Source organism: Heliangelus exortis, chromosome Z (assembly GCF_036169615.1).
Source record: "Heliangelus exortis chromosome Z, bHelExo1.hap1, whole genome shotgun sequence".
In the NCBI taxonomy this organism is placed as follows: domain Eukaryota; kingdom Metazoa; phylum Chordata; class Aves; order Apodiformes; family Trochilidae; genus Heliangelus; species Heliangelus exortis.
In genome coordinates, this window is record NC_092454.1 from 32,994,595 (window position 1) to 33,006,964 (window position 12,370).

Sequence of the window (12,370 nt, forward strand, 5' to 3'; positions counted from 1 at the left end):
GGCTTTCCTTCCTTTCTGCTTTACCTTCAGAACTGTGCTTCAGAAGCTCTGCTCTGAAGCTACAAAGTGAAAGGAAGAGAGCCTTCTAATGGCTACTATCACTTATTTCACAAGCAGGTGCTTCACTTCACATGCATATATATCACAAAATATACATAATTTATATATATGGCTAAAAACTTTTTTATTTTGCAAAGCCTTGCATTTCTTCCATTTCTGCAGTGAGTCAGTCAGGATCAGTGCATCATGGTGTGAAGCTCTGTTCCTAATTGCATTCCCAAGACAACACAGGAAATGAGTAAAACTGAAGCAACTGAAGGTATGCCCACTTGCACCACTTTGCTAACCATTTTTGTCAAAATTGCAATTTAGGACAACAATGAATTTTTTTTTAAAATGTCAGTGGCACATGACTTTTAGGAGAGCAATCCAAAAATATCCCATGACTGTGATTCACTTTCCTGAACCTAACACCATGAAAACTGAACATGTCCACAGCTGGAAGGTGCAGCATGCTAGTGGCCATAAAGTAACCTCGAGAAATTAAGTGCTGTGGGAAGCTGAGTTCTTTACTGCATAACTTTCCACCGTGTTGGGAAATGCTGAAGTGGCTTTGTTAGAGGCAGAATATCAGAGCAGAGACACCTCCAGGTATAACAGCTCATTGACCATTCCTCTCACTGAGGACCAGATTTCAAAAAAATACTTAACAAAGGAGTGCAGCAGGATTCAACAAAGGAGCCCAGGGAAGGATTCAGTGAAGCAAGAGTAAAATATGCAAAGAAAGGCAGTGGAAAATGGCTACTAGCACTTTAAGAAGAGATTATTTAATTCCTTTCCAGCATACACAGCAGGAAGTTACTGTGCAGAGATGCTTGAATAGAGTGCCACACAGAGACTGTACAGGTATCAGTGAGTAATGCTGATTCCAAACAAGCAGCAGCACAGTTCCTCATGTGATAAAGAGATCCTTACTGTAAAGGGCCATTACATCAGCACAGACTCTAATGCAGTGTTCCCCCCCTTTGCAACATGGCCTCAGCTTGAAGATTCCTGATGAATGACTTGTATCTAATGTTTTGTTTTTCACTACACAAATATCACAAAGGAAAAGATAAGTAGCAAACAGCTTTGGCTTCTCAGTTGTCAAAATTACTGCAAGTTCCTCTGCTGCAGAGGGATCTTCTCTGCAGTGAGCAGTAAGTGAAACAGGAGATTCTCAGAGCTTCAGAAGCCAGGCAACTGCCTCTTTGGGACTGTGACTATGAAAAAAAGAAGTTTCAGCCCCTGTCAGCTACAGAGTACTAACAATAAGGATGCAACAAGCAACAGTTTATTTGTAGAAAAATCCTTTAAAATTTTACTACATTGTAAGATTAAGGAAAAAATAGTATTAATATATATACATACAATATATATAAACAAACACACATCGCACCATTAAACTACATGCTTTTTAAGACAGAGAATGGGTCATATTCCCTCATATCAATTTAAAAGTTATCACTGCAAGAAACCTTGCTTCCTTTTTGTTTTTATCCCCATCAAAAGTTTCAAGTACAGGAAGTAAGTAACGCAGGATCTAATAGTAGAAAACTTGTTATACACAAATTACAACTGACAACTATGCAATATTATTCTGCAGTGGCCAACACTTGTGTTTTTTTAACTCTATAGTGATATGAACTTTTACCTGAGGTGCATGGAAATAATAAAGCATGGTAATTGGCAAGTTGAAGAGATTTTCACATTATGATTTGACGGTAATTGAAGCTGATTAGGTATCACACATTTATACCCATAGTACTGGCACAAGAATGCTCTGCGTGAGTCATCATCAAGGTCTTAGAAGTGCAGGAAAAATTAAAAGGCAAGCACCACTTGCAATGATAAGCATGCAGACAATTTAAGTGAAACAGAGGTAGCATGTTCTTGTATCTCCAGCAGGGTCATTCAAACCAACGGCACCCTCCCCTTCTGCAAAAGGCACTCGCTTTTTCAGTTTTAATATGTGGTTTTAAAATCAGTCAGATTGACCACAAATGGTGGACTTCTTTCCTTACAAATATTAAAAAATGTTAAGCGGAGGACACAATGAAAAGACAAAAAAATAGGTGTAAGAAATACACATTTCAGGTAACATGTGCTATTCCTCTCCCCTCTCCCTGCCTTTACGGGGAGAATAGAAATATTTTATAAAACAGTTGCAGTACGTAATCCAAAAGTTAAAGACTTTCCAGTTAAAATGGCAGTATTAGGCAGCACATTTTTTATCAGGAATAATTTTAAACCACCATAAATACACCAGCCTTTTTAACAGATAAAATAAAGAGCAACAATTCACAGTTGAAAGTTGAAAGTTTATGCACAAAAAGGTGGCACTGGAGAATGACAAAGATTCTTTGATGTATAACCTCCTAAATTCTAATGCACAGAAACTCTTGTACTGTATCTTTTATCCTTTCTGCAATTTGAAAAGATGCCTGTGCAAAACATGTGCTCTTACCGTGACACTACAGAGCTAATGGAGTTGTAAGATGTGCCACTGTTGCAACTGGAAGCATAAGCCTCTTGACCATTAGCATCTAAATTAATTTTGAATACAGAAGATGCTTTCAGTAGAAAGTCTGCTGCATCTCTGCGGCCTAATTCCCTCAGCTTAGACATCAGGATACCTACAGTGCTCTCAGGAGCATTACTCCACTCCTGCAGAAGGGCATGGCATGGGCTTGAGACAAAGTCATTTTGTGTTCCATTATTTGTATTGTACTTTGCAACAAGATCAGCAAGGCCCAGGTTCATGGCTAGAAGGCACCAATCTTTGCCCATAGGATCAGGTGGATCCAAAAGTCGACTTAGTTTTCTCCTGGTAAGTAGACTCAGATCAGAAACATGAATATCCATTCCTAGGCTTCCCTGGGAGTAGACATCAAGACACCCAAAACACAGTATACTGCTAAAGCTCTCTTTATATCCCCCCATAGTGTTAGTTAGTGATGTCTCCTTTTGACTCTGTGCACGGAAAAAGTCTCTAGGCTGGTACACCATCACTGGCTCGTGATGTTCCCTCAGCTGCTGTGGACTAAGGTAGTATTTTCCAGTGAGAAGGCCTGGTAAGGTTGTGGCTATTAAGTTATCAATGGTGCTGCATACAGAATCCAAGAATAAGCAGCACTTGATCTTCTCTGTTTCCAGTCCTCTAACTTGAACCTCTATACCCTGACCATGGTTGACAAGCAGCACTAAAAGCTCAGCACCACGATTCATAATCTTTGATCCATTTACCCACAGACGTATATCAGCATCTCCCTCTGTGCTTTGCTGATGAATCCACCTGCAGAGATTCACCTGAACTTTATGAAAAATTCCACAAGGAAATGGGGTAAGATGTTCCACAGGAACGATTCTAACACCACCATAAATCAGCACCTCATCCTCCTCATCTGTCCAAGACCTGTGGAGATTGTCAGTCTTTATGAGAGCAGGAATATCCACCATTGTTCCACTGCTAAGGTCCCTTGCACAAATATCCATGGCATCCAAAATCTGTATCAGTTCTTCCACATCACTATCTGTCACCAGACGCTGAATGTCCTCTATAGTGTACCGACCTCTATAGTGATGGAGGGCTTTTGGGTTCTCCACTGACAGGATTTTTCCAAGGACATTTGAACAGAGCCAGCGAGGATCCAGAAGCACAACATCTTGGACAGTTTCACTCTGCATAATGTTGATCTATTTACGACATGAAAGTTACTGTTTACAACCTGTGAAGCACAAGATGATACACCATATCCTCTCTTTTCTAACTTACTGAGCTAAAAAATTAATTAACACAGCCGACAGGAGAAAAATAAAGAGGGCAATTTAATTTCTTTTAAGTATTCAGAACAAAGAGCAGATCTTGTTCTTGATTTCCACTATTAACAAAACTGTGAGAGCCTAACTATATTAAAGCCTAGTCCCTTCAATCTCTTTGTGGAAAGGTGTTATCCAGTGATTCAATTCTAATGGACACACATAAATTTCTCATATGCAGTGAGCACGTTAGCCACTACCTGCCTGGACAGCTTGGGTATCTTTCTGGGTATTTTATATTCTTACAACTGTAGCAGTAAACTGTAATTCTTCCCACATGAAAGAAATAATGTTGAATGAAAGGGAAGCCAGAAGACAATAACAAAAAGCCCTATTAGCCAGTCTCTATTTCTTTTGATGTTTTAAGGGGAAGCAGGAAAAAACCCCAACTATACATATTTGATTGAATCCCATTAAGCAATACACCATCAGAACTGCAACTTGCTAATAAAGGTATGAAATTTACATAAACACACTTACTTCTCCTATGCTATGCAACTGCTGTGCAATGTTCCGTAGGTCATCTTCACTTGCTAGAGGATTAAGCTGTTCCTGCACATCATACACAAACTGCTGCAAGGACATCAGTTGGTTGGGCCCATTAATTTTTCTCCATGAAGGCAGTGTGGAGATTATTTTTTCACACAGATGAGTCATAGGTGGACAAGTCTTACAAAAGCACAGAAAACATCCATTCATAATTTTACTCTGCTAGAATTACATTACTATTGTTACTTGGTTTCGGTTTCATTTTTAATGAAGCTTATAAGCTCTAATGCATCCATGACATACATTAATGCCTAAAGAGCTCCCCTTGTGATGGGCCCCTACTTTTCCACCTGGCATTCACTTACTGTAAGCTCTATTTTTTCTTAACTTACTGTAAACTCCAATTTTTCTTAACTTACTGTAAGCTCTTATTTTTCTTAATATGTGAATTCCAGAATATTTTTTGCTGAAATAAGCAAAATTTCTAGACATCACCATGACTACAAAAGGGAATCCTAAGATGTGGAACCAAGTCCAGTTTATAGAGTCCTGTCTTGTTAAACGTGCTGACTGCCTAAAACAGTGATTGCAGAAGGCATCAGTTGCCTCTATATACCTAGATGTTTATTGCTTCAATTATCAACATTTAAGAACTGTACAAGACCAATTCACTTCAACAACTGAGACAGCAGAGTACCAGGTAATAAGATGGTACTTTTATCTACTGATTGTCTTGGACATTGGTGATGCTTACATTCTACACTCTCAAGCCACAGCATGCACTTCACATACAACAAAGCCTTCCAGATTTCAGGCTAGTGAACAAGGCTGTGACAAAGTTTTGTCAGACAAAAAAAGATTATTAAATTAAGCCATCATTGGGAAAGTAAAGTAGGCCAAATTTTGCACAAAACCCAGATTTTCTCTTGACCTACAGAAGGAATTCTGCAATACATTCACTTTTAATTGATTTTTGAAAAAAACCAGAAGTAACTACAGAAACTGTTGTTGGTGTGTCACACAATTAAGAGAGCCTTGAGTTTGGAAAATTAATCTCTTTAAATCCCTATGTAACTCCTTTACTTGGTCACCGTTAGTATGGAAGTCTCTTGGGGATTCAAGGTGATGACATCAAAACATGGTTTTTTTTTATCTTTACTCTCATACACATGTACCTACACAAATACATACAACAACTTCAAGTACACAGTTTTTAGTTAAAAGTGTAGTAAAAACACATATTCAGTTCACATCTTGTTAGCAGGTTAGGAACCTATCCCACTCTAGTGCTTGGTTTTTTTAATGAAAAACTTATTTTCCTGAAATGTATTCTGTTTCTCTGTGATACTATACTGATTAAAAAAAAAAAAACAAAAAAAACACCAAAAAACAAAACAAAACAAAACAAAACAAAACAAAACAAAACAAAAAATAAAAGAAAAGATTAAAAACGAGCAAACCAAATAAGAAGGACCTACACTGGAATCGAACCACTGTCAATTCAAAATATGAAACGGTAACTTTGAACTAAAAATCTCAGATAATTTCCTATCAAGGGAGATCATTCTGGTGGCCTGTACAAATACCTAAAATTTTGAAAATGATAACTGAACTTTTAATGTAAGGATTATTTATCAACAGGTCTGCCATGACTTCTGCTAAAACACTCAAACCACACTAGTGAAGTTTCATAGTGAAACTACATTTACATTACTTACAGAAATTATCTGGCTTCTTATTTCTTGCAAGTGATTTCTGAGAAGTTTCATATCTTTAGAACCAGATGCCCCAGCATCCAAGACAAATAACTTGTCTGAAATTTGAAGATCATTTCCAAATCTAAAGAGGAAAAAATGAGCAATTATTTATTTCATCCCAAATCTGTTTTTATTTCTTAATCCAGTTTTACTTGAATTACACAAATTATCTTTCTTCAAAAAATGATGAAAAAGGTTATGTACTGCTTACAGATACTTTAAAAGGAAAGACAGTATAGCTGTTCTTTATTTTTCTTTAAAATAAATAGAGATACTGGAAGAAAATTGTTGTCTTTCCTAAGGAAGAAGGCTGAAGATGTGTAAGAAAACTACAACTGCTTAACAGGGCTCTTAATTACAAATGCTAACACCGTGTTAGAAAAGGGATAGCAAAAATTAAGTCTTCTGAAGTTGCTAGCACTTGTTGTTTTCTTCCTTCTTATTTTATGTAATTCATTTGTCATTGACACTGACACCAGTTCTCTTTCTGACTTTCTTTTGAATTTTCAACCACATGTACTTGTTTTACTAGCTCTGGGTTGATTCCAACAACAAAGATTACACAGGTATTTCCTGGTTTATTAAAATTGATTAAGATATTGCCCTGACTATCGTGCTGAAATTCCTCAATCTGTTTCTTGTATACTCCAGAGAACTGTCTATGCTCACAGGTATGAATGTTACCCACTTATGTGCTCACTGCGAATATAAATTGTTGTTACTTTACACAATAGCACATTTGTGAAAAAGTTCCTAAAACTGGCACACTCTCCAAATATTTGCTGAAGAAGGAAAGAAGGTTCACTATTTTCTAGCTACCTCTTGGACAACCTTGTCATCTTTGTGACTCCACTAAATCAGGTTCTTCACAAACTGCACATGGAGAACCTCCATGCCTGTTTTTATTTTTCTCCATGCCCCTTCCAAATTGATTCAGAGCAAAGGATTGATTTTCTGTAAAGCTCCCTGCCCACTGCCCACTTTTCTGAGACTGGTGCAAAACCTGAGCACTAAGATGGCTGGGTATGTATTTGCTTTGCATGTATTCTAGTGTTTACAGGGTGAGACTTCCTGACCTTCAAGTCATTTTTGTACCACTTAGCTAATTTTACCACACTTGAGACAGCTGACTCACTCCAAGACTAGTAAATGTTTCCATTTTTACACAGTACAGGCTTCCCATGCATACTTAAAACAGAATATGATATCAGAAAGCTTAGGCCACATAAAAGCTTTTACATATTCCTGTGCAGCTGAGCACTTCTCTTTCCCACTGACATGTTTAAACACCACGCACATTCTCCACTCACCTGTTCCTGATTTCTTTCAACAATGACATCTCTTTGTCATACCAAAACTCTCCCCCAACAGGCCGAGGAAGGTTCACTATGTCAGCATGTGTGGCAACCAAAACAACACACAGGGGATTTTTCAGCTTTCCACCAAATGCTAGAAGAGAAACAAGAGCATGAAGTACTATGAGACATGCCAATGGAGACAGCTGTCTTACTGAGTTGGGAAAGTATAATACATTTTACACTCTTCATACCAGTCACTTTTGCAGTGGATTTACCAATACAGTCATACTGTGTTTGCACCACAGATGCTTTGGAGGTTATCTACCTATAGCATTATTTATAATACGTCCAATTTGAACAGTTAACGCTATTTGGATCCATTGATACTACATGACTTCATTGTTTTAGCAAAATCATTAATCAGTAACACTAATGATACAACTAGTGACTAAAAATTATAATAGTGTGAGGAAAAAGAATTAAAAATAACAGCTTCTTGCAAGGGTTTCTCATGATCTTTGGATGGTCTTCAACACTACAGGGGTGGAGTAGGGGATTATAAGTAGAACACAAGATGACTACAACATTCAAACATTGGTATGAATACTATTTTACAGTACTTACAGAAACAAGGACCTCTCACTTAGGTGAGAGGTAAGTAGGAAAGGCTGTCAGAAACCATGAAAAAGAATGAGAAAAGGGAAAGGAATGGAAATGGGAAAGGGAAAGGAATGGGAATGGGAAAGGGGAATGGGAAAGGGAAAGGGGAAGGGGAAGGGGAAGGGGAAGGGGAAGGGGAAGGGGAAGGGGAAGGGGAAGGGGAAGGGGAAGGGGAAGGGGAAGGGGAAGGAGAAGGGGAAGGGGAAGGGGAAGGGGAAGGGGAAGGGGAAGGGGTAGGGGGAGGGGGAGGGGGAGGGGGAGAGGGAGGGGGAGGGGGAGGGGGAGAGGGAGGGGGAGGGGAAGGGAAGGAAAGGGAAGGGAAGGAAAGGGAAGGGAAGGGAAAGGAAGGGAAGGGAAGGGAAGGGAAGGGAAGGGAAGGGAAGGGAAGGGAAGGGAAGGGAAGGGAAGGGAAGGGAAGGGAAGGGAAGGGAAGGAGAAAGAAATGGCATGAATGAGGTGACAGTATGGAATACATACATTTCAATCTTTTCTCAAGATGATCTTCCATAAAAGAGGAGACACTATTAGACTATTTTAAAATAAGACAAAATAATACTTCCCATCCTGCTGTTTTTATCTAACAAAACTTCACATGGGAGAGATATGTTTATATCACTGCTCAGTTATCATCAACTAAGAGCCACAAAATCTTGATTCATTTATAGAAAACCACATCTTCCCAGCTCTCTGCATAGTACTCCAATGTATTTCATAACTGTAAATAATTTTTTTTTGTTGCAGCTGAAGGACTTGGACAAAATAACTGGAAAGTCACTCCAAAAGTTTAGATTTTTTTAGATTTTTAATATCAGTTACTATATATTACTTGAGATATTTGTAACAGTTAAAAATGCATGAATACTCAAACAGAGCTGACCAGTATAAGCACTGATTGAAGCAAAGTATTTAGATCATGATGGTAATTATATCAGCAAGAAGAAATTTCTATCTTGGTCAAACCATGAACTAAGTTTCCTTGCTTGAATGAGGAGCTGTGAAAAGCTTTAAGCAACTGTAAATTGACTGCATTTTCAGCGTTGATACTTTTCTGCAAATTTCTGAGCTTTTACTTCCAGAAAAAAAATTCATGTTGGTTATGGCCAAATGCTTACATTGTTAACCTTGTGACTTCACCTGAAGTGGAAAGCGAAGGATATGCAGATGCTTTAACTGAAAACTGAAGGTCTGCCTTGGCTGAGATAATGCATACAGAAACAAGCAGAAAACAAAAGAGAGGGGAAATACTCTTTGCACTATGCATGTATTTGATATGCTTGTCCAGTGAGTCCCTAGCAGTGTTATAAATGTCCATGAGCTTTGAGTTGGATTCACTGATGGGAATAACATTTCAGTTCATAGAACCAAAACACACGTCAGAGCTTGGTTCATCCATCAAACTGTCACAGTTTTCAGACCAATGCTCAGCTAAAACATGAACAAGCTATATGGTGTGTATACCTAGATGTACAGACTTCTTAAGAGAAAAAAAGTTATTTAAGTTAATTTGTTTGCCTGCCAAGTAACTTCAGTTTCTTAAAAAGCTTGAATATAAAACAAGTAAACTTACTTAAAACATGTGACAAGTTTGAGAATATGTGAGTGAAATTTACTAGAAATACTGCTTTCTGTACACCTTGATCCACCAAAGTTTAACATGTTTTGAAGTCCAGCTCTAGTTAAACTTTTTATAGTGGCAGGTACTGAATGGTAATGCCACTCCCCAGTGTTCTGTCCTGTTCTCACTGACAAGAATCGTTTATGCTGGAAACGCTGCTAATTTGGGTTAGATGAAAGATGAATTAAAGTAACGCATATAAAACTGGTTTTAAAGGTATCCAACCCACTGAAACACTTTTACATGCAGCTTCTCTGACATACAACTTCATCTGCAACTTAGAGATGTAAATCCCAGTGTGGCTGCTCTATACCTTGGAACTCTTTTTAGTTGGACTAAGTGATATATACAACTCTTCAGGCCTGTCCCACAGATAAAATTCCCTTTCTCTAAGAAACCTTGTGTAAAGTTTGCATGAACACACAGGGATTGAGACACATAATAGCACTCAAGACAGATGATATACAAAGTTGCAGAGAAACATAAGGAGGTTTATTATATAGTCCCCAATATTTCATTAATAGGCAGAAAAGCATACCTATTGGCTCCTCGACTGGCACTAATGATTTCAGGAAACTGAGCCAAAAGGTCACTTGGTTTAACTGGATTTCATAAGGCTCCTCGAGACTAAAAAGCACTATGTGAATTGCAGTAGGATCATTTGCAGCAAAATAATCGTAACAGCAGAAATACACAGGATTCCCAGAGAATTCCCAAATGCTGAAATCACCAACTCCTGAAAAACAGACAAACAGATGAAGTGATCACACTTTGTCAGTGAGCATGAAGCATCAAGAAAAACAAAAGAGTTAATCTGATTTAAACTTTCACAAAGATTTACTGCGTGCATGTGAGAAAGCGAGACTGCAAACGCAATCATGAACAAAGGGAATAGGTTTCAGTCAGTCTCAGAGGCCCAGAAGTTGGGTCCTCACAATCTGTTCCTTTCTCATATTCACTTCACCAAGTCATCCAGCTGGGTGACACGTGGTAGCGCCCGTGTGTTAAACACATCAGCCTTACATAATTAATTGGCCTTTGTCTTGCACAGATCTTTTAATTCCCTTGAAAAACAAGGATAACAGCTCTCATTCTTTCCCTGCTCATCCCCCAAAAGCTCAGCCTTTTTTTTTTTTTTTTTTTTTTTTTTTTTTTTTTTATAGTTTTTCTTTTTAAGATGTTACCACTGGTATTAAAAACAGCAGAAAGGGTATTCTCAAAGTCACTTTGCTTTATAGAACTGTACTACTCACATCACAGTGTTATGTCAGGACTGAAGAATCATCAAGTTAAGGATCCTAACAGCAGCATGCTGCTTTTTGCCATTTCTATTAACTCGAGATGAAGAAAGCATTTGTGTGTTACACTGACACATTTGTATTACTGCTAAATAAATGCTGATTGAGATGAACCTCAACCCTGTAGGAGCCAGTGACCTCTAATCTGCTCTTACAAGTACAGCTATGCAGAGTTCACCCATGAAGAGCACAGAAAGAAAAAGAAACCCCTTCTGAAACTGTCTTTCACTGCAGAATTTGACTTCACTTCAAATTACACTAGAAGAGGAAATTAGTCTGGACAAAGAACAAACTTTAGCTACATGCCAAACTCTTCAACAGCTAGAACAAATGTTTTGTCACTGTATGAGTGACATATACTTCACTTATTGATGGCTCTTTCTCTTAAAAAACCCCTCTTGACTGACCCTAATTCAGCCTCAAAATTGCAGCTAATGTTTACAAATTATTTTCCTTATTAAGAAGAGATCCTACTCAGAGAGGTCTTACTACGTACTTAACATTAGTATGGCTAATGTTGTATATCCACTATTTGCATTGTCTTCTCAATCAAAAGCCACATACATACTTATAACAATACTTGTTACTGCTAACTGGTTTCACCTGCAGAAATAACTGCTCAAAAAAACCCAACAACAACAAAACCCCACCAAAACCAACCAAACCAAAACAAAAAAGAAATTAGAAGCTCCTAACCCAAACACCATTAGAGAAGGAGCCTTCACTCCAGTCTGCCAACCCATTCCTACTATACCAAATCCCTCTTTCCTCCTGTCCCATTTACTCACGTAAAAAAACATTTCTATTACAATGATCTGACATAAGTGATTTCTTTGTGTATAACAGGTGGATACCTTCATGCAGATTTACTTTCTCAGTCCCCCCCAAGTTGGATTCTCAGCCAGAGTCAATACCACAACAAGTCAAATTTTAATTTTTTTTTTTTTTATTATTAAGCCCAAGCAAAATGGCATTAAGTATCCCACAGTATTAAGGCATCCTAGCCTAGGGCTCTGCTTACCATGCAAGTATGCATTTTGAATGTCAATGGCCTTGGTGGACTGGTCATCAGTAGAGAAGTGAGAGTGATGAGCAGGTGAAACAAAAGCTTCTAATACCCCTTTGGTCAGGCCTGGCTCAAACATCATACTACGGCTTCTCACGCTGACATTCTCACAACCAGGATACAGATTTGTAATGCTTACTGAAACTGGGTCAGGGAAAGGAAAATGAGATTAGAAACCATGTGAAAATCCCAACCAGATCACTGCAAAGTAAGTATGTAAGGAATAAAAGCTGATTAAAAAAACCAAACTGTAAAGCATACACAACTACATACTGAGTCTGAATAATGGAAAGGGAAATCTTAGGAATGGCTTCAAATAGCACTTACTG

The 12,370-nt window shown here is 38.1% G+C and overlaps 1 protein-coding gene across 3 annotated transcripts in view; it reads right to left on the minus strand.

Moving 5' to 3' along the window:
• Nucleotides 1–1,317: 1,317 nt before the first annotated feature.
• DAPK1 (death associated protein kinase 1) overlaps nucleotides 1,318–12,370 on the minus strand; it is an 87,033-nt gene continuing 75,980 nt past the window's right edge. For all 3 annotated transcript variants that reach the window (XM_071731819.1, XM_071731818.1, XM_071731820.1), the window contains 6 exons: nucleotides 11,997–12,185; nucleotides 10,216–10,413; nucleotides 7,415–7,553; nucleotides 6,066–6,186; nucleotides 4,339–4,527; nucleotides 1,318–3,735 (listed from right to left, as the gene is read on the minus strand). In XM_071731819.1, coding sequence (XP_071587920.1) covers nucleotides 2,503–3,735; nucleotides 4,339–4,527; nucleotides 6,066–6,186; nucleotides 7,415–7,553; nucleotides 10,216–10,413; nucleotides 11,997–12,185 — 2,069 coding nt within the window. In that variant the 3' untranslated portion in view covers nucleotides 1,318–2,502. The remainder of the gene's footprint in view (nucleotides 3,736–4,338; nucleotides 4,528–6,065; nucleotides 6,187–7,414; nucleotides 7,554–10,215; nucleotides 10,414–11,996; nucleotides 12,186–12,370) is intronic.